The following is a 24209-nucleotide window of genomic DNA, read 5'->3' as shown; positions in this document are numbered from 1 at the left end:
AAATGTATACAAGAGTTGAGTCCCCAACAATTACGCGGTGGGGTCGGATTTGCATGTGATAGAGCGACTTGCTGCCTCAGGCAGAATACATGGCAGACAATCATGTGACTCCAAACCCTGCACGTGATCCTTGACACACATCCTCAATTTCTGATCTCACTCTGTCAACTGTTCAACATGAGCCCACTACATATCTAAGAACGCTGCGTTCGTTCAGTGGTCGCACAATCTGAATTGGCAATGATAATGTTGTCAAATCGGGCTTCATTGCCCCGAAAACGCTGCCTATTATTGCAAACAACACCATGATCCCCGTGCCTAAATTTCACGCTATCCGCTGGGAAGATGACCAAGTTATCGCCATAGTGATGGACTATATGCCTGGCAAACGCCTAGACGAAGCGTGGGAGACTCTAGACATTGACCAGAAGCTCGACCAACTCCATTGCTATATTAACCAACTTCCCGATTTATGGGGGAATGTATCGGGGCCGTTAATTGCGGCAAAGCTATCATTGGACGGATTGCTTCCATTGAGGGTGATCCGTTCGATTCCAAAGAAAAGCTCAACCACTTCATCGTTAGGGATCTCATCACATTAGTACCAGACTTACTACAGCATTATGCTAAATCTGCGCTTATGAATGATCATGAAATTGTTTTCACTGATTCTGACTTGGCCCAGCGAAATACTTTTGTCGAAAGGAGTAAAATCACCGCTATCTTGGATTGGGAATATGCTGGCTGATTTCCTGGACACTGGCAATGTATACAGGCGTTTCGGTATGCAACGCCAATGCCTGACCGGAATAGCTGGCCCGCATTCTGCCGCCCCGATATGAAAGAGAATTCATTGGACTGCCCCTCCTAAACCACCTCTTGAGTCACTAGCTGACTCAAAGTTATGACCCCAAATCGTTTTTCAGGCAGTACTTCCTCCACTCATAGTTATTTATCCTGTCACCAGCCACGAGACGGGCCGTCGGTTCCCGCACCTGGCATCCTTGAACCTCATAAAATACGCACCTTATTCCGTTACCCTTCCTGCTGAGCACGGTTGGGAAGGGGAAAAAAGATCTAATCTAGATTATAAGTATTCCCAGACAATGATGGCCTCAAGACTCGCGAGAACGAAGTAGAAGGCCATGGATATTCTCTGGGCGGCGCAAATAGGAGACCACAAAAGTCGAAGATGGAGCCTCTCTTCATTTGAATTTTTGTTCACAAAGCTATAACGATCGATCACAGACGGAAATAAAAAATTATATTCAAAATAATTCAAAGAATAGACAAAGCAGCATAGATTCAGAATTCATAATGTCGGAAATCAATCAAGCCGTTGCTCCATGTTTCTTGAGTAACGCCACTGCTTCCTCCTGCTCCTCAGCTTCTGCTGCCGCAAGGGCAGTGCGATGGTCCCCATTTTCAAGTTGCATATTCACATCAGCACCCGCTTTTAGCAAAAGTTCCAATATCTCAACCCTCCCACGAGCTGCAGCAGTAGCCAGAGCACTGCCGTACTCGACACGCTTCCATCGCTGGTTAACATCTGCCCCAGCAGCGATGAGAGCCTCAACAATGTTGGAATCGGAAAGAGAGCTGGACATGGCTGCTGCAAGAGCACAATCGTAGTTTCCATTCTCAAAAGTGGCATTGACATCTGCACCTGCCTCAATCAAAGCCTTGACAGTTTCAATGTTGGTATTGTTTGTAGCGGCAGCCACTAGAGCACTGCCGTACTCCCCGTTCTGTGGCGATGCATTCACGTCCGCGTTTGAAGCAATTAGGAGCTCGACTGCCTCCGCATTTTCAGCCTTCGCCGCTGCTATGAGAGCATAACCAAATTCCCCATGCGGAAGCGCCAAGTTGACATCAGCCCCCTTTTCGATCAGGTACTTGACTGTGTTCAGGTTGGCACCTTGCCAGTATCCAACGGCTGCTGCAAGAGGACTCCCATAATTGCCACTTTCGGATAGCAAGTTCACGTTTGCTCCTGCGTCCACCAGTGTCATGATAACTTCAAGGTTGCTTTCCTGGGCTGATGACCTCTCGAGGGCACTTCCATAATCTCCTGAGATTTGCAAGTTTACATCAACACCATTCTGGATCGCAAATTTCATTCCATCAAAGAAGCCACTCTTGATTGAGTGTTCGAAGTCTTTTGAAACGTCCACCTCTGCGCCTGCTTCGACGAGGTATCTGACAACCTTCATATCTCTGCTAAATAGTGCTAGCGTAACAGGATTGCCATCAGCATCGCCTTTGTTGAGATTCGCGCCGACTTCGACAAGATATTTGACCATATCAAGCATGCTCCCATCATCACTCTTTTTGTTTCCGTATGCTGCTGCTCCAAGAGGTGTACCAGAGCCAGAGAGATCTGTAGGGTTCACCTCGGCTCCAGCCTCTACCAACAATTTGACAAGTTCAAGATTTCGGTCATCGGCTGCGGCACGTTCGAGAATTGTGGCAAAGCTCGAATCCACCATTCGCAGCTTTACATCAGGTTCTGCTTTCTGAAGGAGATATTTAGCACATTTGGTGTTGCCAAATCGGATTGCAACAGCAAGAGGATTTCCGGAGTGCTCTGGCACGTTCACGTTGGCTCCAGCGCTGACAATGAACTCAAGAAAATCCAGGTTTCCTGATTTGGCCGCCAAGGCAACTGGAGTGATCAACACGATTGTCTCTTCATCTTCATCTTCATCTTCCTCTTCCGGAGTGTGTGCTTGGTTCACATCCGCGTGTGCCTCTTGGACTAGGTATTTGGCGGTCTGAAGGTATCCGGCAACTAGCGCTGCAATCAGGGCGCTTTGGTAGCTACCATTCGCTACTGCCATATTCACATTGGCGCCTGCTTCGACTAGACACTTGACAGTCTCAGTGTGTCCCCGGTGGGCGGCGGCAACAAGAGCACTGCCATAAGTCCGACCCTCAACTTGCAAGTTGACATCTGCACCCCGATCAATCAGAGTCTTGCAGATGGGTGTGCAGCCTGCCCGTGCAGCGAGGGTGAGGAGATTGTGGCCTCTTTCGTTGGCATCACAGACATCTAACTCTGCATCCTGCCACCACTCTGCCAGAAGGGCATTGAATGAGAAGTGACACATCGCAAAAGTGGATTTGTCTGCCGGGCCGATCTCACTTTCGAACTCGCCGTATTCCGGATGCTGTGCTTGGTTGAAGTCACATATATCTTGGCACTCTTCGTCGTAGCCAGCTGCCACAAGGTAGAAATTGAGATCCGTTGCGTAATCGCTCATAATCGTGATCCTTTCTAATTCGTCTCGAATGATTTCATACCATTTTTGAAACTGTTTGCTGCTGGTTTCGGGAGATCCGAGGAATTTCTTCAGAAGGGACGACAGGGGAGAATCTTCGTCATCCTGGGCTGCTTGAATATGCTTCGTCCAGTGATGTCTCATATATATATGGAATGGGTGCATGAGATGGAAGATCTCAGTTGGCTTTGACTCCCAGTCTTCCAAATCGAGATTAACGTCATCGTCCTTGTCATACTTGGTTATAAACCACGTCAAGCAGGCGCTGGCAGCGTGAAAGTTCACCAGTGGAAGTGTCCATTGCATCTTGCTCTCGAGGTATTCGCGTACTGACAAGTGGGCGAATCGCCACACTTTCAGCTGGGAATCGATGGTGAGGAGGTTATTACAGAGTGACAGCAAACCTTGCTCGTCGATTTCGTCGGCAAGCGCGGGTTCCTCTCCATTCGTGTTCACACGAACAGCAGAAATGATTTGAGATGTGGCCAATGGGTGCTCTGCAGCCATCACCCACATCATGGCACGAGTTGTGAGCAATTTGTCAGGCTCCTCCAATTCTTCCACTTGACTCCATGCCTCATCATATGCCTTCTGGAGATCTTCAGGCAGATTTTCAAGCCTTTGCCAGACACTGGATTCGGTCTTGCACTTTTGAATTTGATGGGTCTGCAAAGCCGCCCACTGGAACATTCCCTGACAGCGTTCGAGCAAAACCTCGGTGATTTTAGATTTCAACCGTCCAAAGAAGGGAGCTTTCTTGGCTAGCTTGCCCATCTCTGCTGAAAGATATTTTTCGATGTCATCCTTGTTTTCACTTGCATTGATACCGATGTTGGGTGTGTTTCCCAGTTGGTTTTCAATATCAGGGTCGGGCCGGCTGGAAATAAAGATCTTGACAGGTCTACTGTTAGACTCGGACACGAAAGAGTTCAAAGCATCAATCAACACATCGCGAGAATCAGGATCACATTCATCCATGGCATCAATCACAATAGTGGTCTGTTCGTAAATGTCCAACGAGCTCCGGATCTGCTCCTTGCAAATTTCAAGACTGAAGGTTGTGCCTTCTTGGCGACACTTCGAATAGAGTTCACGAAGCTTGGTTTGTGTAGCTTCGGGGTTCTTCGCCGTTGTCGAGAGCTGACGAACGATGCTCTGAAGAATGGACAGTGGCTGCGAGCGTCTCGTTTCGTTCTTGTCACAATAAAAGAAGGCAAATCCCACGTCCTTGGGGTCATCATTGATCTTGTCCTGGATTTTGTCGACGACAGCAGATGTGAGGAAAGTCTTTCCAGTACCCGGGGAGCCCTGGAGCCAGAAGATAGAGGATTCGTTCTGTTCCCACTTGCTGAAATCCTCGTGCTGCAGCAACCATCCACCGGTACTAGGTGTCCTCTTTTCTTTAACGTTGTTGTGGTTCTTTCCAAATGGAATTGGTGAAATCCATTCTAACATCTTAATACGTTCTCCTTCATCCACAGTCTGGAGGAGATGCTGAATCCCTTCGTCCATACGTTTCATGGGGGCATTCAAGGCATCTAGCATTCCAATCATGCTATCATCTGCATTTGCACTGCGTCTGACTTCACAGGCCGACACATCGCGCAAAAGATCATCTTCTTGCTCGCTGATAGCTGAAAGGCCACCAGAGACCTTACCGGGGTTGACAAGTGCTTGAAGGGTGCGCATGGCGGTGTTTCTAGAAAACAAGCTACCCGAGTCGGCAAGCAGATCCAGTGATGTGGTATAGATTGTGGTCAATGCACCCTGGAGGTTCTTGGAAAGATTGTCCGTGGGCGCGGCAGCAGTGTTCTTGAGATACACGGATTCATAGACTTGGCCTCGACTAATCACGCGAACGATCTTTTCAGTGGTCGCAAGCAACGCGGCCATTTGCTCACCTTCGATCACAGGGATCTAAACTCAGGGGTCAGTGCAAGGTCTCATCAACCAGTGTGGAAAATTTACCTGCATAGCAGATTTAATAACAGCCCAAGGAATAGCAGCTTGGGGTGGAGCAAACAGTACGGCAATGTCGCCGGCCTTCTCGAGCCAATCGACAATCTTGTTCGTATAGTTCCTCAAGACAATCTCTTCATCGCCAACCTTCACCTTCCAAAACTTCTTCTCACACTCTTCCTGTCTCTTGTTTACAACACCCACGAGATCATCGATGCTGGATTCAACTGAAACAGACTGGGCGGTTTCTTGGTTGAAACCCATCCTCTTCAATATATCCTGCTTTGATTCGGGCAAAGACTTCAGGGCTTCCACCCACAAATCTTTAGGAGTATCTGGCTGCTTGGCTGATGGTGTTTCTTCGGCCGGTGCATCGGCGGAAGACTGGGCGGGCGGTGCATCCGCCGCGGGCTTGGGGGCAGCCGGCTGAAAGGGCGCTGTGGATGCGGATGGAGTTTTCTCATTCCTTCCCTGCGCTGGCTGAGCTGGCTTGTTTCCGATCTACAATACCCCACAATGTCAGCATTCTTGAACAAGGAGCTTCTGCGGTGTCTGTCCTGGGGCTTTATCTCCCTAGACGCTGAGTTTTATTGTAGTCACTTACCACCTTCTCACTCTTCTTGTGTCTGCGAAGATGAAGCTTGTTCTTGATTCGGTCAAACATCTTGAGAGCTGTCAAATTAATGTCACAGTGCAAGACAGTATTGTGCTATGGGCTCAAATTGGTCAATACTGCCTACTGTGGGTAGGCTGGATTACCAAACTATGCACTAAGAAAACAAAGTCAAAGGAAACCAAAATGGAGGAATAAGTCGCACACAGTGACAGGTAACAGATGAACGGGAGAAATCGCAGAAGCAAGAAGAGGGACCCTTCAGCTCCGCAACCCTCACGGCGAGCTGATCGCATACTTTGGGAAATGATATACATAGACTCCATGCAGGGCCCACGTAACCCCTCAGCCGTTCATCGCCAACGTGAACCCGCCAGCACGGTTCAAGCTTCCGGAAAAAAAGAGCTGTAACGAGAAATTTCTATACATGTCATAGTGCTAGTGCAAATTGACAAGATGGTGTCTACTGTAGGGGACCACATCAGTCAGCCACAATGCAATTGTGCAGGTTGTGCAGATTAGTGCGTCATGACCACGCGCTAATTGTATCCCAGATTGATACCAGTACACCGATCTCATGTTCGTGTGTTCGTGTAGTCCAATTATATTTGCCTGTTTTCTCGACCCGATACGTTATGTGGGGGGACAAAACATCGTGGGCACTAAATATGCAGGATGATGTTAGTGTTTGACAGCCCCAACCACTGGACTAGGCTCGGGTCCGTGACAGATCGCTTGTTCAACAGATCCACCGCTGCCCCCACTCGATCATCTGTATTGGCGCACACCCTCTCCCATCAGAGGTTTACATACTGTATTCACGAAGTAACAATATATCAATATATGGTCTAAATGTTGTGCCACAGAGTTTTTGTCTTAACGGTCCATCTTTCCAAGATACGAAGCTAACTGAGACTTTTTCCTTGTCCGGAGTCACTATATATAGAGCCACTTTAGGCACGAATCGTGGCGACAGGCTTGCTACCACGCCGGCGCCTAGTCGATCACTTAACTGTGTTGAGATTCATGGCACATCCAGGCTAGATACCTGACGCACCGGACATGAATGTAGTGATCAGCATTAGACCTACCAAGTAGAGTATAGATCAGGAGAAGAGCTCTCATATATATAGGGTCTTTCACTCATTGAGAGAAGGACTAGGCTTAAACAACCTCGTCGGCCTTGACATAAATGCTTCCCAATTCAGTAGTCATCCAATTTCAACAAACTGTACATTCCGTACTGTCCAGTAGTGAGGTGGCTAGAGCTCAACCGCGCGACGATTTATGGAATCTACGACTACTCTGTCCCCCCTTTTTTGCTTTTTCCTACCCTTCAGTCATCGCACAAGGAAACGACTTTCAAGGAAATTGAAGAAAAACGATACTCGTCTGACTGCCACCTCGGTGGCATAAATCCGAGCCGCTCGTTAAATCATCGCCTGCAGTAGTATCGCCTCCCTCGATATCAGTCAAGCATCTTGGTGAAGAGACTGAGTCGTCAGCCTCATCACCAACCTCATTGCCTCCGACCAAAGATGCTGATCCATGGTCCCAAGCTTATGAGTGTTTCGGGAGACAAATCACGATCAACAACTGATAGTAGAATACGGACGACGCCTATGGCGCCTGACTACTTCGGATGTTGGCAGCCCTATCGCTACCAACCAACCCCTACTACCAATCCCTCCAATCAGGAATCCGCCATTGTTATGATAGAGAAGCTGGTAAAACACTGAGAGAAATATCCTGGCCTTGATGCAAAATTGAGACTCCAGGTTGAGAAATGGATGAAGTTTTTGATTTGGACCGAGCCAGTTATTAAGAATGCTGTGAGCACCCAGCCATATGCAGCACTGTCAGTTTTTGGCGGTTTACTGGTTATACCGCTCCTTGAAGCTGCCCTTCCGCAAAATAACAACATACCCAGTGGTTTAAACACATCATTGGAGATAATCAAATGTACTGGAAGATCTGCGAGACAACCTATCTTCAAACCGAGCATCGACTTGAGTAGCTTGGTTTACGATCTACATTTGGCGTCTCTAGAGGTTAGAAGCAATGGGAGTCCCACGGAAACACACATGCGCGCAAATTAAGCGGCATTTCCCGGCTACAGCCGGGTATTTCAATATTGTCCGGCACCTCATAAGGTTTAGATGGAATCCCGACGCCAAGCGCAGGAGTATAAAGCGGAATGTTTTTTCCATCTCGAAAGACTGAATTCATGAACTCAAATCCAGCTATCAATTTGACACATTGGTTGGTCATCATGAAATCAATCTCGGAATTACCAAATGTGCATGCGAATTCCATGTTCTCTACACTCCCGGAAACACCACTCGATGAACCTTTTTCCGTAAATGGTGCATACAAGCAGGACTGTGATCCAAAGAAGGTCAATTTGGGAATCGGAGTATACCGAACTTCAGATGGATCTCCATGGCCGCTGCGAGTGGTCGAGGAAGCAGAAAGGAAGATATACGAAACAAATGACGTGAACAGACACGAATATACCGCCATTTCAGGCGATCCAGGGTTTCTCAGTCTCGCCGCAGACCTTGTATTTGGATTTGGTGAAGAAAAGGGTGTCCCAACTTCAGTGACCGAATTGGAGCGACGGCGAGTCGTCTCGATCCAAACGGTTTCAGGGACCGGGGCGAACAGACTCGGCGCCGAGCTACTGGCTCGGAACGTGCGACCAGGGTGTGTCTGGATCCCAGATCCAACCTGGGCGAACCATTACACCATCTGGGACTTAGCAGGTGTGCCGAAGAAAAGATATCCGTACTACGATGCCACTCGCAAAACGTTCGATTTCGACGGAACATTCCGCACATTATCGACATCCACCAATAAGAACGACGTCGTGATCCTTCATGCCTGCGCGCACAACCCAACTGGTGCTGATCCAACTAAAGAACAATGGAAGATCTTAGCCCAACTGTGCGAAGAAAAAGGCATTATTCCCTTCTTTGACCTCGCCTACCAAGGATTCGCATCTGGTGATGCGAAGAAAGACGCCTGGGCCATTCGACACTTTTTTCACAACGTCCACCAGGTCGAGTTCTGTGTGGCACAATCGTTTTCGAAGAACTTTGGACTTTACGGCCAGCGAGTAGGCTCTTTGCATATGGTACTGAGTTCCACCGCCACCCGTGATGTTCCGGAGAAGGTACTCGCGAATCTATGCCATCTCGTCCGTGGGGAGTATTCCATGGCCCCAAGAGGTGGAGCAGAGATAGTCAAAACCGTGCTCGGCAACGAGGATCTGCGAGAAAAGTGGCTAGAAGATCTTACAACAATGAGCGAGAGGATTCAAAACATGAGACATGCCCTTTTCAATGAGCTGATCAGATTGGGCACACCGGGTGATTGGACCCATGTTACAAACCAGGTATGTTACTGATATCGAGGATTCTATTCAGTACTTTGCGACTAATGTATTTAGATTGGCATGTTTACATATGTCGGCCTGACAGAAAGCCAAGTCCATGCCATTACAGAAAGACATCACGTTTACATGCTCAAGTCTGGCAGAATCTCGATTTCTGGAAGTAAGTCTCCACAACGCTCTATCCCTGATGATTTACTAATGGAAATATCCAGTGAACGAAAACAATGTTCAATATGTTGCGATGGCCATTGATGATGTTATTCGCACAGTGGAGTGAAACGCCGGCTGCGATACCCGCTGCGAACCGGCATTGGGCGCAATAATTTTAACGTAGGAGATAGGCATATAGAGAATAACGGGAAAGAAAAATATATAGACGTAAGCTAAGATTTATACCGTTGACTGCTTTGTAGCAAAGTTGAAATCTCCAATGACCCTGTCTTCAAAACTGTGATGTTTTTATATCACACTCAGTGACTGGTAAGAAGATATCTTACCACAAGGAAATATGTCTATTATCTGCGATAGGGCTTTCCTTGGATACCATCAGTTACTGTAATTGTGTCTAGGCCATTACGCTCGAGGAAGTCATAAGACTTTATTAACGGTAAAAAAGTATCACGGTGACTGTGATTTGTGCCCACTACCATATCGCCACTTCAATGACCAGGCAAGATGAAATCACTTCCAATCAAATGGGGTAGAGGACTTGTCTTGTTGGTACTATCTCACGTATCTATTTCACTAATGTTGATCACAATGGATATTTCGTACATTGACTATAGTCCTCATGTGCAGCCAATAATGGAAATAGAAAGGTCGCGAAGTCGCCGCAGCTGCGCAAATCCTGTTTTTCATCTTCCTGATGGAGGCTCATATCTGGGTACTTGTGGGAGCTTGCATATCTCCTTTTTGCAAGGGATCAGCGTAAATCACAACATGCATCCATCCTACTGTACCAATACTGCAGCAAGCATAACAAGGCTCCCGAATCCATCCATTCCAGAGCACCACTCCTCCCAGCTCGCACTCGTTCGCAACGGACTCGTGGAGGTAATGGCAGTATGGACGAATACCTCGTCCTTGCAAGCGTTTCCTAGTCTAATGAGACCCCCGTTTCTCGCCAGGCCAAAATCAACTCCTGCCGTAGGATCTTTCTTGCTCTCTGAATTCCAAGTTCGCTCATCACTCGCCTCCCAGAGATCTTTCTTGGCCGGGAGTGGTGCCAATACCAGATCTGAGGGTAGATTACACAATTTTGCAGGATCAAAATAAACCAGCATGTTGACAACTCGATAGATGACCGCTATTCTTCGTCTTGATTCCTCATAGACCCAGTCCTTCCAGTTCCGTTCGAGAGTATAATCGCTTGCGGTATCTTTTTTAATAAGTAGCTTGGCTATGACCTGTTATACTGTCATTAGAAATCTAGGGTCATATGAGAGCCAAAACAAATTAACGCCAGACTTACTGTGACTGTTGCGAGCAAGAATGAATCGAAGTCATTGTGCTCTGTCTCGCCTTCATCCAATCTGAATAGGACGTAAATAGACACAGATTGCATAGCGGCAAGCAATCCCCAGCTTGATAATTTCCAGGCCTGAAAGCAAAGAGCCCTTAGCTATCATCTCCGACCTCCCTTGATTCATGGCAGACTTGACTTACCTCGCTGCATAGCCGCTCACATTCCATCCGCACATTCTTCCAAAACAGCTTGCGGCTTCCTCTGGAACCGCTACTGATCATATGCACCAGGGTGATGCAGTTGTCTAGTGTCTCCATTTCTAATGTCGTTGATGTCAGACTCGGATGGATGAATGGTGGCAGGGTGTCATGGCGCAGCATTGTCCGGAGATAGGACTTCAGTGTATGTCGGATTAGCGAGGTCGTTCTTTGTTGATCAGGTCGAGCTTCTGGTCGCTGGTTGAGAAATCTAGGGTTTGATGTTGGTTGTGGGGGTATAGACCAATTCAGGGAGCTCATCTGGCCGATTATGGACGCATGATCAGCAAATAGCGGCCAGTTCGGTGATGCTTCGCGAACACTTTTGTTTATTTCGGGGGTCAAAAGTTCGCTGAAGTCAATACTGGGGATATCCCAATTGATAAATTTTTCATCGTGGTCTGCAACGTGGATTTCTGATGTGACAAATGCACTTTCGCCGCATGTAACATCATCAATTGTTACCGGATGATCCTGAGAGCTCGAGGGAGTTAGTACTAATGCATTTGGCATATCGATCTGTTCGGCTGACGCATCAGGGCGACATCGGGTGCTTTTTCTTGCAGACTTGGCTGGCTTTGTGATGTAGTGACATTCAATACCCTTGGCTTTGCACCTCGAGCATCCAGGCTTCATTCTATCGCAGCCTATCTTCCGTCTGGCACATGAAATACATGATTGGGATTTCGGAGCGTTACCGACTCGTTGAGATCGACAATAGTATCCATGCCTCTTCAATGTGGACTCTAGAGCGCCACGTTAGTAAGAACCCGGCATGGTGAAGGTACTATGTGGAAGTTCGAGTCACCCTTATCGAATAGTTTGTTACATTCTCCACATCGCAGAACCGCTTGCAGTGTTCTCTCGGACATCTCAAAATAGAGCTATTGAGTAACGTTGTAGCGCAAAGTTGAGACGTAGAGGCAAGTCGTCACGGTCGTTCGTTGCGGTCGTTACGGCTGGCCGAGCTCAACCGGCATTTGTCAGCTCGGGGCTGGACAATTTGTAAACGCCGAGCAAGGAATGCCACTCTACCTTCATTTTTTTTCCGGAGAGTTTTTCGACTTAACCTAGTCTAGGGCAGACTATATTCTGCAAGAACCTACGGGATGTTTCAATCATGATGATCACACCTCCGCTTCAAATTGTAGAACTCCGTCCCCGAGTGTCAGTCGGTGGTAGAGCGATTTTTACTTAAATATGGCCGTCTTTCCCTCGACAAGACGATTTCAATCCGAAGATTAATTCATTGGCTCTTGGAGAATTACCTACTATCTTACCTTGCATTCACTATGGCGCCGCCTTTTCCATCCCCAACTGCAACATGGCATACGGAGGGCTACCCAGCCATCTCTCCCAACCGTGCTGAGCTTTCTGCCAAGGGTAAAGCAGTGATAGTGACTGGAGGCGGTAGTGGAATCGGTGCAGAGACAGCCATGTCTTTCGCAGTTGCGGGTGCTTCTCGAATCGCCCTTCTTGGCCGCCGGGAGGAGCCCCTTCTTGTGACCAAAGCATCCATCGAAGAGAAGTTCGCCAATATCGAGGTATTCGTGGCGTCTACCGATGTCACCAACAAGGAACAAGTTGATCAAGCCTTCGCAAGCTTTGCTGGATCCGCAGAAATCGATATTTTGGTGAGTGGTGCGGCCATGATTGGCCCCCAGGAACCTGTCCGGGATGTGGATGGTGAGAGGTTCCTGCACGCTATTGATCAGAATCTGCGAGGATCTTTGTTCGTCTCGCAGGCCTTTCTTCGTTATGCATCTAAACATGCGGTCGTTATAGACATCAATTCATCTGCTGCCCATGTGAACTTCGGTGCTGGCTTTGCCGCATACAACGTCGCCAAGTTGGCGGTATTCCGACTTTGGGACTCTGTGGCTGCTGGAAACCCAGATCTTAGTATATTCCATATCCAGCCAGGTATTGTGGACACAGACATGAACAAGGAAGCGGGAGGTGTCAAAGCCATTGGTATCGAAGATCATGGTAAGTTTGATGACGATCAATGGACCGTCCACAGACTAACGTTGGCTTAGTTTCTCTCCCTGCAAACTTTAGTGTTTGGCTGGCAAGCCCCGAGGCTCAATTCTTGAAGGGCAAGTACTTGTGGGCAAACTGGGATATTGATGAGTTGAAGGTCAAGGCGAAGGAGATCGAAGGCAGTGGTTTCCTTAACATCGGGCTTGGTGGGTGGCCGTTCCAAAACGCTGACTGGAGTGCCACTTGGAAGAGTTGATCTATAAAAGCCGGGTCTTAGTTTGAGTAAAGTTTAGATGACCATTTAGAACGCATGAATGAATGCATGTGAGGCAGATGCAAATTGATTTTAGATCAAAACTACTAGCCTTTATCAAATTCCTTATTCAAGATAACGCAAAGGTTTCTTTTAGACCCGTACCGTATTACTCTTTCTATGCCTTACCTACCTCACTCGCAGGGGGGCCTGAGACCGATCTTGATTGGTCGAAGCGGTGTCGTCCTATTGGGTAGCCTGTGAGATATGCTCAAGGAGCAAACTAAGAGACACCCTGGGTGAGAGGCGTGGTGAATCTCAAGAGTCCAGAAGCCTCAATTACTAGGGGAAAAACCGGCAGTGGCTTATACAAGTAGGCCTGTCGAAGCAACTTTACGTCTCTTGGCCACGACCGCTACCACCGTGGCGTGCCGAGTCTTTCACGGATATTGAGATCTGGTCAGACCGAGAGACAGCAAGAGAATGAGCGGACTTGGTGCGATCCAAATCCGCCATAGGGAGCTAGCTCATTCTGATATTATGTTTTAACACATAAACTGAAAAGCGAGGACTGACGGAGTCTACCTAGACCAATATTGCATGAGAAATGTACGGTGAAGAGTATTGTAGTAACGCATAGATGTATATATCCACAGAAGCTGACCGCTGAAAAAGGATTCTGTCAAATCACGTAACGTGAGTATGTGGCCCCCACGCAAGGCGTTCGCGCATGTGGCTGTGCAAACTCGCAAATTCTTCCAGATGACTTGTCTCTCCCTAGGCCAGCCTGCTACTCATCACCAACCGAGTCTACAAATCAATTGCAGTATCCTTTGATATGTTATCGAGCCAACGGAAGCATAAAAGACACAGGGGGGAGTCCGGCTATATCGGGTCCGAGTCGTCAAGAAAAGTTCCGCGGTTAACAGATACAGTCGAACCGAGCCATTCAGATTCAGATTTGTCTGAATTGATACGACCGCTAGCAAGGCAGTCCGAAAACTCGCATATAACCATTGACCTGGAGAAAATTGATAGCAAAACCCAAGCCCAGCAGTCTAAAATCGTTGCCGAGTTCACAGACCTCTCGCTGGATGATCTAATGGAATTCGACCCGATCAATGTGGATTTTGAACAGGATGATTCCATTCGCATACCTACGGAACAGTCTCTCGATTCTAGCTCAAGAGGCCAGAAAGCGATATCTCTCTCTGGTAGCCTTGACTCGACTCCGTATGATGTTTGTTTCGGCATGGTCAATGTCCCCAAGTCCGCTTTTGTTCAAGAATTTGCTAATTTAAATAGCTTGTTATGGATATATCTGCCTCCATGCTGCCAAATCTTGCCGGAGATTCCATCCCCGTCAACGCAAGAATACATGGAGATTTGCTGAAGTTCCATCACCCTAAATTTGACGAGTATGTCGGTTTGCTTCAGTCACGAACGCTGACCCGACTTGCCGAAACCTTTAGGGTATCTTTTTTCCCATTGCTTCAAACACCCGGAGAAAATGTCAAGTCCCCAAAACGTGGCGTTAGGAAGGTCGGAATGCATATTGTTATCTACGGATTACGAACGGATTTCGACGCAGTAGGCTCTTCACTTTCAGATGACGGCCTGTATCTTCAACACCCATCGCAATTTGATGACTCTGTTCCTTACAGAAATCCTCACTTCCTGCTACCTCCTGGATTTGAGATGCCCAATCACAAATCGACAAATATTGAGACTTGTCCAAATCTCGCGGATACAGATGATAATTGTGGCGATTATTTGGATCGGAAAAAGATGCATGCGGTACTTCAAACGTTTGAATGTGCTAGTGGGCCAGCCACGTATACCAAGTTTGGACCGAGTTTGCGTTTGAAAACACAACTTCAAGAGTGCGTAAATTTTAATTTGAGAATACTTCTAGCTAACCTCCCTTCAGACATCAAATGAAGGCGCTGTCAATGCTGATCGAAAAGGAGCTGGGATCAGTTGACCAGTTGAGTTTTCCGTCTCTCTGGGATGTTCTCGAAGATTCAGAAGGCAACAGAAGGTAATGACCGGAGAATTTGCAATGAATGGGATCAACTTATTATGTATACAGGTATCGACATACAATCACTGGCATTACAAAGTCGACTCCGCCGCCACCTCTCTCTGGCGGGATACTGGCTGATGTAAGCTCATTCATTGCATGCATTGTGAATATCTCATTCTAATAGTAGGCAGGAAATGGGTCTTGGAAAAACACTGAGCCTACTGGCTCATATTGCGTGGCATCTCGATTCTATTGAACAACAGAACGCGACTGCTCGTGCGACCCTTGTCGTCACAACCTTATCTAGTAAATAACACTGTTCTGTTCGGGAAATTCGATTGACTGATAATCAAAAGCAATTCCTAGTTGGCAGCAGCAAATTGAACGGTGATTCTTTATATTCATAGCATGGGGATTCGATTTGACGTTTACAATAGACACTTTCACCCTGGGCAGCTCGGAAGCATTATTTTTCATGGCCCCGATCGACGAAAGCTATCTTCAGATGTTTTCACCAAGGATGTCGTTATTACAACTTATGAGACTCTGAAGTCTGAGTGGTGCAATAATCGGGTAAACAGTCATCTTTTTTCCGAGACCCAGAGATGGAGCCGTGTTGTCCTTGACGAAGGTTGGTAGTTCTTCTTTCCCCCACTCTTTATAGAAATTTATGAAGCTCTAAGGGTTTCTGACTTAATCGACCATAGCCCATCATATTCGAAATCGCTCTTCGAAAACATTTGAAGCGGTCTGCGGAGTCCGCGCTAATTATCGATGGTGTCTCACTGGGACCCCGATCCATAACCGATTGGATGACTATGGAGCATTATTGTCATTTATCAGGGTGGATCCATTTACTGGATCGTCTGGAAAAACCGTATTTTCCCATTGGGTAAGCTCCTCTGTCTGGACCGAAACTAACAACACCGAGCGCCTTGACCGGTTAAAAAAGCTTGTTGCTGCAACTTGCCTACGCAGAACAAAACAAAATGTGAGAAATCAGCTATCGCTTCCCCGTCGCACCGATAAGGAGCATCTGGTGGAACTGCATAGCTCGGAGCGCCTACTGTATGATTTCTTCAAAACTCGAGCATCTTCAATAGTTGCGAGAAGTACCGTGCATCACGCTGCTCTCGAAAGGAGAGGATGGGGTAATATTCTGACTATAATAAACTCCTTGAGATTGATATGCAACCACGGCGAAGAACTCCTATCTTCATCTTCATTGGAATTATGGAAACGCCGAGATACTTTCACCGATGATCTCAATTGGCATGAGAATACCTCACAACTGAGCACCGGAGCTTCACGCAGTCATGACCCACATGATTTGCCGCTACCCGTCACAAATTCCGGACAAGTTTCTAGCAAATGTTGCGCACCGTCTTCGAAAGTGAAAGCGCTAATCAATAATCTTCGAGCTGAACAAAATGAACTCACTCCCAATGATTCCGAGACACCGATCAAAAGGTAAGCGTCGCATAGACAGAATCATTCTATCAAACTAAAGCATTGTATTCGATAGTGTGATATTCAGCTATTGGACAAGCATGTTAGACCTCATCGCAGTTGCCTTGCGGGAGAATGGCTTCGAGTTCGAGCGAATAGATGGACAAACACCGCTTGAAAGAAGGCTTCTGGCACTCAAAACGCTGCATGATGACCCAAAATGCACCGTGATGCTTGCAAGCATTGGAAGCATTGCCGAAGGGTACGTCAAAAGCCATGAATGTGACTACGTCAACATACTTATTGTCTATTCTAAAATAGGGTTGATCTTACGGCAGCTAGCCGTGTACATATCATTGAGCCTCAATGGAATCCAATGGTTGAAGCACAGGCCCTCGACCGTGTGCATCGCATGGGACAAACTCGAGATGTGGTGACAACTCGCTACATCGTCAAAGATTCTATTGAAACAGTGAGCTAGCAGATATTCTTTGGCTCGCCAGAGCTTTTATAATCTCTTGATGCTTCTTACTAAGCTATTCATCAAAACCAGTATGTCCAGGATATTCAGCAGGCCAAATTAAAGTTGGCACTGGAACCCTTTGGAAAAGTTTCAGCACAAACGATCGCAAAGGAAAACCGGTTACAGGTACGGAGGCTTGGTTCATTTTCCTGTCATTTTTACTGATATATAGTACAGAATCTACAAAAAGCCTTGGTTTAGCGGCAGGCCGATGCATTGGTTGACTTAGGAACATTCTTGTCAAATCTGTCTAAATTTCAGATATACTTTTCTGTTTGATGCTTTCAAATCGCTGCTCTTGAGCCCATTCCACCAATTTCTCCCATGGCATGCCCAGCCATTTTTCAATCTTTTGTGTTCCTCTTTCCATATCGATTGTTCGTCTTGGCCTGTCATTTCTATCATCTGATCGTTTCGCTCGAGCGTGGGACCAAATAGTCCTAGCATCGGCGTTTGGATCTGCGCCCCAAAGAAGAAGTAATCTCATCATCTCCGCTGCTTCTCTCGTCATCTTTCTTGAGGCAAGATGTAACGGCGTTTTCTTTGTAGATTCCTTTCCATTCCACGCATCGGGTCTGAAATCCACTTCTGCTCCACGTTCAAGGAGAACCTTGGCCAGCACAACTGAGCACGTTGTTGTAGCTATTAACCTCAATGCAAGGCTTAGTTGGAGCTTCGTCAGGTCCCCACAACGAATGCGTTCTTCCCAGAAACCCGCCAGTCGTTCCTGTTTGATAGGATCTGTTATGGACCGGATGAAATCCTGCGTCATTATGATAAGTTCTGGATAACCTTGACCGGTGAACATGGCATGCGAGACATAATTTTTCCACAAGTCAAAAATTTCTTGGGAATCCGAATTTGCTCCTTTCGAAAAGAAGCATCCACTCAGATGACTCGTCATAGGTTCTCCAAATTGATCCATGCAGGTGTTAGCGAATTTGTGGCTGAGCCACTCGAAGACCTCCACATTCTCGCCCAAAAGAGATTGAAAGGCCATGGAAGCAAGGATACTGTTCCGTGGATTTTCCCTATCACAAGCATCTTTATCACAGGCCATATATATAGCTTGTACCATTGGCAATGGTCCATAGTAGGCAGCTTGATCAAGAAGAGTACGCTGACTGAGGAGACCTAAGGAGTGGAAACGCCCAATCAACGCTTGCACCTCGGCAGTCAGCCCGAGGGTGATGAGATCCGATAGTAGCGGCACAAGTTCATTCCGGTCTGGATTTGGAAGAAACTGAATGGCCCTTGGCTGAGTGTCACGGTGGCACTTCTCCGTATGCGTGTCTAATTGTCCCCGGGAGGTAAACCCGAGGGTATAAAATTCGCAGGCGGGGTGTGAGCACTTGTATGATCGATCATGATTTTCACAGTGTATTTCACGCGAGGCAAGTTTCTCGAACGCAATTCGTTGGGGCTGGCATATGGCGAAATGACATCTGAAGAGACGTTTACCGTAATATTGTTGCAATTTGGCACAAGCGCAATTGGCCAAATGATTCGGAGTCTTACAGAGAAGAGCTTCGAATTTTCCATGTATTTGAATTGAAATTTCTGACAATGTGGATGGGTCATTGTTTTTCCACTTATCATCTAGATCTAGGCTTGCGGATTAGCACAAGGATTCTGTATTCATGGTTTCCCTTTTACAAGAAAGGTTTCAAGTACTATGGGTCGTTACCTTCGTTCAATTTCCATTTCCCAACATCGAGTCGACGCAGTGCAAGGGCGTTATGTAAAAATCGATGCTCTTCCGGTAATCTTTCTTTGAAAACTTCAAACTCATCAGCCTCTAAAAGACTGTACACCGCAGCTCCTTTATGAGCAATTTGTGCTCGATCAAAACTTAAATTCTCTCGATATTGATAGAACAGAGAAAGGTCTTGAATCAGAGAGGTGGGTAGAGGTTGGTTGTGTATAAGCGTTGAGCATCTTTGGAGGATGTGCAGAAGTTGACTGGCTGCGAACCAACATAAGCGATACGCACCAGACAAAATATGCTCTTTTATACGACTAGATCCAGTCTCAGAGTCAAAAATATCAAAGATGTCAAGACAAAGGTATCTCAAACATGTTCTGGCCATGTCAATATTTGCCTCCAATATGCGCACAAATCTTTGTGATTGTGAAGAAAACAAGTATCTGTTTCCATTAGCCTATATCAATAGATAAAAAAACAATCAGCCATGCTTACTCTTGCACAGTGAAATGCACGAAGTGGACATAGTCTCCCGATACTTCCACAACGGGACCGCAGAGCTGAACTATATTGAGGGACGCTGTATTTCGTGGCAGCTGTATTTCGGCCTCAGGCGCCAAATCTAGGGCAAACGCAAGTTCTTGTATCAGAATTGGAATCGGGGAGCACCCTATCCAACCAAGTGCTCGTCGAGACATCTCTCTTTTTGCGGGTTGTAGTTCATGGAGTCGTTGAAGAATACGAGCATAGCTTGGGAAAAATGACTTAGCACACTGTAAGACGAGATAGTACCGAAGAGCAATTTTCTTACGCATCTTGTAGAGTCTCCGGTAAAGCTCTTAACTCATTTTGGATTGCTTCGGGATTGTGGCACATTTGAACGTTGTCCATAACAACTTTCGCGTAGAGGAACATTCCTATATGATCGAGAATCAATAGCTGAAAAAGCACTGTTTGGTTTCGGTATACCTTTAGCCTTGGCTGCCAGCAGAGAAAGGAGATTCATAATTCCCGAGCGAGCCTCTTCATCGAAATCTGATTCACTCAACCATTTTTCACTTGTAATTGAGACAAATGATTGAATACATCCGCCATTCTGGTCGTCCACGCGGACTGCCTTATGAACAGTCTTGCTCATGATCCTAGAGATGTCATCCTCCATTCTGCTGCTGATGAGGGTTTTTGTTTCATTCGCATCCCGCGATATGGATAAGATTTCACGAAGAGTTGGGGCTCGTTCGCCTTCAGTGAGCTCATCTAACCCGTCTATGATAATATGAGCTGACCCTACGCAGTTCAAGAGGGTGCATAGCGTTTCTCGAGCAAATTTGGTGTTGCTCTTTAGGCTCCGCTGGCTTGACCGATAAATGTCGAAAAGTTTGATTCTCATATCCGCTCTCAGTGCTTCGTCAGAACCCTCAGCGCCAATAACCAGTTGAAAGATCAGAGAATGAATAATCGAGATTGCGGAAACATCTCCTTGCTTATAACTCAGAAAGGCGAATAAAACAGCAGTTCGCGAAGTTTTGGCCATTTCCACAATCATGGAACTCAGGTATGATTTTCCTATGGGCAGTATTTCTGCGTCAGTATTTTCATTCGAGTGATACAAATTCCCTGACCTGACATACCTGCCCCTGGTATTCCTTGTAACCAGATAAGTCTATTTTTTGTATCATTTGGATCAAGCCATTTGCTTATAGCTTTGTCTCTTTGAATCCAACGTCCTGTTCTTTCGCACATGTTCCTCTGGAACCGATCCAGTTCGTCATCGTACAATCTCGGGGAAATAAAGGTCTCAAGTTCGTTGTAATTTTGCCGTGCCTGGAACTCAAAGGTTGCTGCCCAGCGGTCGAAGTCGATAAGTCTAGCCTGATGAGCTTCACTTATATGTGTAAGATTTACTTCATCCCGTAGGAGAAAGCTATGGCGCTCTATATTGCTAACCACGACGTCAATCTTGCTTCTGTGCTTTGGCCAGACAGATTCGAAAACAAGTTTCCAATCTATACATTTTAGTTCTCCTCTTTAATTGTCAGTTCATGGAGGTGTCTTACGTTTTACGCTGAGAAAGTTCAAGGCGATACCAAAAAAATCTAAGATATCTTTGTAGAATAATATCAGCGCATCTTTGACCCGATCCCTCGCCTGGAAAAGCGTTGTGAATTCCTCGAACAAAGGCAGCCGGTCTCCGATGATGGCCATGGTATCGACAATAGCGTCAAAGGACTGGATTGTGGCATTCGCCATCTGAAGTAAGAGTTTTATCGGTCCCCATATCAAAGCTAAAACATCTGGCTTAACTGACACAAATACTTCAATCACTTCAGAAAGTTGGCGAAGTCTTTCCAGAAAATTGTTTATTTTCCGCAGGCACCGCATTCCAGTTGTATTGCTCTGTTGAGCCTGGAATTGCATAACGAATTCGTGGATTTCTTGTATTGAAGTGACGTTCGAAACACGGTCAAACAGCGAACAGTCTTTTTGCGATGCAAGGAATTCTCTCTTCGCAGTCATGAAGGCATTGAGAAGGTGGGAATTGGAAGTAGCCATGGTGAGATATGCTGAAGTAAAAGGGACCCAGGCCAGTATTTATTACTTGTGACTCTCCTGATTTATCTCGGCTATAGCGCCGAGGGGGTGGCTTAGTTGTGTGGCGATTTGGAATTGGGATCCGATTGCAGGGCTGAACGAGGGTGCACCCTTACATGTCAGTCACTAATCTCTAGTGCTATTTTAGTGGTGATGATATTGATAATACACTTACTGGAAGAATATTCGGTCCGCTTAGGAAGTTAGGGGGGGGAGAGGAGGTCCTTCTAGCAAAATGGGGTGTCCTTTTAGCAATTTGCAACTTATGTTTTTGTTTATCAAAATTTTGCCTTAGCTGGAGTCCCGCTATAGTCGATCTCGCTCCACACACCAGTCCCGAAGCCGGCTTACTTGTTATTGATCGCATACGCGATGCAACCTGCTTACACAGTTAAGAGTCCTTGCATTCTCATAAGAATGCGCATACCAAGACCTGAGCTCTATAACGAATAAACTTGGTTTTATGATGTTTCTAGTTGTGGCTATGTGCAGATGCCAAGACGTGAAGTGTTTCAGGTGGATAATCCACCCACTTTCTATTGTTGTTCTGCGGATGGGGTCGGGTCGGGTTCGGGTTCCAGTTCAACGGGACCCAGAAAAAGTTCAACGGGACCCAGGATTGGATCAGTGGTTGCACGACTTGCGTGAGTGTCACCCTAATTCTCACCCTATCTATAGCGCACTCACCCTTCTCACCCCCCGTCGCGCGACTCTCACCACTAGGGAATCCTTACTGTTGTATGTTTTTATTTTTACTTTTTTTTATTTTTTCTGTGATTTGTCTTGTCGGTTGATTTGGTGAATTCTGATGTGATTGGTATTTATCTATCACCGAGGTTTTATCTTCAATCTTAGGCAGTTAGAGAGGAAGAACCAGAATTGTGAGGAGAGAGAGGGTCTAGATATTATAGGATAGAGCCTATCAACGAGGTAAGATCAAAGATATTTTAGAACAAGTGGTGTTAGAGTTTGTACAGGGAATATTTCTTAGGATATTTCCAGGTTCATCAAGAATGACTTGTTTAACATGACTAAGAGAGGGGGTGAAGTGACGCTGACCACTCGTTAGGGATACACTAGTAAGAAGCGATGGGTAGTTCATGGTACTTTATTCATGCGTTGATACATACACCATGACAAGCCCAAAAGACTTAACACAGAAGCTCGATGATTCGGTTCAATAGCAAAATTGCCTCACCTGCGAGGCGTAGGAAAGGAGGGCGAAGAAGAAATTGGGGGCTGTTGGGTGGGAAGGGGAGGCAGGGGTCTATATACAACCACGCACGGGCACGCATAGCAACCGGTGCCGCTAGCTTATAATTACATAAGTTGCTTCAGTTGCTATCCAAGATCCGATATGGGAGGCCAACTGTCAGGCAGACAGTTGGAGACGCGTCAGCTGACAGTTGGAAGGTCATGTGACCCACTAGCGTGTTTTGAACTGTCAGCTCTGTGATTAGTAATCGATTATGATTGGCTACTAAAGTGGGTCCATATCTTGGCATTACACGGCCATTACAATCTTTCCCTTTTCATCCACCCCATCTCCACTGAGGTTCCCGACCGCCTTCACTGGATCAATTTTTCTTCGATTTCATCAAATTTCCATCATATTTTCATCGATTCTTAATAGCTGAGCATTATGGCAAGCGTTAAGAAGGAGTTTTTCGACCGTTACGTTGCGCGTGCCATGGCTGGCGACCCCCCCCTGCCTCCCTACGAGACCGTGAGTCGGTTCTATCGCATGAATAATGCATTATTATACCATGGCTAATACATTACAGGATGACAATGGCCATATTGTCATGCATATTGGCGAGGTCTTCTGCCGCGTCCCCGACTGCTCCTCCCAAACAGTGAGTGATGAAGGCATCAGCTATTGAAAAAGTATTAATAATGCATTACAGAAGCAGTTCTCCCACACTGGCAACCTGCGTGTCCACATAAAGGCCCATAAAGACCTCACCCTCCCCGGCCGCGCCAAAGGTGCCCCTAGTGTCGAGGACAAAAATGCCTCGATCGCGTGGTATAAATCGCTCTTTGCCCCTCCGAAGAAGATGGCCGTGCCTTTTACGAAGGCTGGCAATGTGAGTTAATATGATGACAATACATTCTCCGGACATTATTAATGCATTATCCCAGATCGGTATCAAAGAGATCAAGGATTTTCTTCGGACCAAGCATGTGACCCAGTTCCCTTGCGAGTCCTGCGAGCAAGCTAATGCTAGTGAGTTCGACCTATACTCTTATTAATACTTTACTAATGCATTAAAACAGAATGCTGTGCCACCCCTTTCGTCTGCGAGTACCTTGACCGCTACTACGACGTTGAAGACTCTTTCGACCGCCCGGAGTAAAACTACTACTACCGCTTTCTGATATGACTATTATGTTTTGACGATAGATACGGGTGCTTTTTCTTTGAATTCGTGGAGTTTTGATATCCGAGTTACTAGCTGAACTCAATAGCTAATACATACTCTTACTATTATTAATATACTATAAGAATCTTTACTAGGACAAAAGGTGCATAAGCGGACTATTAATAATATATTAACTCGGAAAATATAAGAAGGGCAATACCTCGCAGTAATAAAATAAATGCTAGTGGTATTGGTAGTGGTCTAACTATACATAATATAGCTAATATAAATTATATATCATATATGTTAGCCACACCAATATATAAAATGTAAGATTAATGTA

The 24209-nt window shown here is 46.3% G+C and overlaps 7 protein-coding genes across 7 annotated transcripts; 4 read left to right on the top strand and 3 right to left on the bottom strand.

Moving 5' to 3' along the window:
- Positions 1–1331: 1331 nt before the first annotated feature.
- N7508_001311 (uncharacterized protein) lies at positions 1332–5904 on the bottom strand (the record flags this gene model as incomplete). The annotated part of the gene is made up of 3 exons (XM_058459377.1): positions 1332–5198; positions 5250–5741; positions 5845–5904. The coding sequence occupies 3 exons, from the start codon at positions 5902–5904 to the stop codon at positions 1332–1334; spliced, it is 4419 nt and encodes a 1472-aa protein (XP_058322909.1).
- Positions 5905–8125: 2221 nt separating this feature from the next.
- N7508_001310 (putative aspartate aminotransferase) lies at positions 8126–9527 on the top strand (the record flags this gene model as incomplete). The annotated part of the gene is made up of 3 exons (XM_058459376.1): positions 8126–9250; positions 9305–9410; positions 9463–9527. The coding sequence occupies 3 exons, from the start codon at positions 8126–8128 to the stop codon at positions 9525–9527; spliced, it is 1296 nt and encodes a 431-aa protein (XP_058322908.1).
- A 382-nt stretch (positions 9528–9909) lies between these two features.
- Positions 9910–11032, bottom strand: N7508_001309 (uncharacterized protein; the record flags this gene model as incomplete). The annotated part of the gene is made up of 4 exons (XM_058459375.1): positions 9910–9973; positions 10262–10656; positions 10722–10850; positions 10916–11032. 4 exons carry the CDS (start codon positions 11030–11032, stop codon positions 9910–9912), a joined length of 705 nt encoding a protein of 234 aa, XP_058322907.1.
- A 1232-nt stretch (positions 11033–12264) lies between these two features.
- Positions 12265–13211, top strand: N7508_001308 (SDR family NAD(P)-dependent oxidoreductase; the record flags this gene model as incomplete). The annotated part of the gene is made up of 2 exons (XM_058459374.1): positions 12265–12961; positions 13012–13211. The coding sequence occupies 2 exons, from the start codon at positions 12265–12267 to the stop codon at positions 13209–13211; spliced, it is 897 nt and encodes a 298-aa protein (XP_058322906.1).
- A 2732-nt stretch (positions 13212–15943) lies between these two features.
- N7508_001307 (DEAD/DEAH box helicase) lies at positions 15944–17164 on the top strand (the record flags this gene model as incomplete). The annotated part of the gene is made up of 3 exons (XM_058459373.1): positions 15944–16704; positions 16760–16945; positions 17005–17164. Coding segments are annotated over 3 exons (1107 nt in total), but the record flags the coding sequence as incomplete, so codon positions are not given.
- Positions 17165–19718: 2554 nt separating this feature from the next.
- Positions 19719–21464, bottom strand: N7508_001306 (NACHT domain protein; the record flags this gene model as incomplete). Its single annotated transcript, XM_058459372.1, has 4 exons — positions 19719–19828; positions 19881–20477; positions 20543–20917; positions 20969–21464. The coding sequence occupies 4 exons, from the start codon at positions 21462–21464 to the stop codon at positions 19719–19721; spliced, it is 1578 nt and encodes a 525-aa protein (XP_058322904.1).
- A 1681-nt stretch (positions 21465–23145) lies between these two features.
- N7508_001305 (uncharacterized protein) lies at positions 23146–23860 on the top strand (the record flags this gene model as incomplete). Its single annotated transcript, XM_058459371.1, has 5 exons — positions 23146–23229; positions 23288–23359; positions 23411–23590; positions 23646–23730; positions 23781–23860. The coding sequence occupies 5 exons, from the start codon at positions 23146–23148 to the stop codon at positions 23858–23860; spliced, it is 501 nt and encodes a 166-aa protein (XP_058322903.1).
- Positions 23861–24209: the final 349 nt, after the last annotated feature.

This window comes from Penicillium antarcticum, assembly GCF_028974205.1.
Source record: "Penicillium antarcticum strain IBT 31339 chromosome Unknown utg000002l_segment0_segment0, whole genome shotgun sequence".
Lineage (NCBI taxonomy): Eukaryota > Fungi > Ascomycota > Eurotiomycetes > Eurotiales > Aspergillaceae > Penicillium > Penicillium antarcticum.
This window is presented reverse-complemented; position numbering and strand designations above follow the sequence as displayed.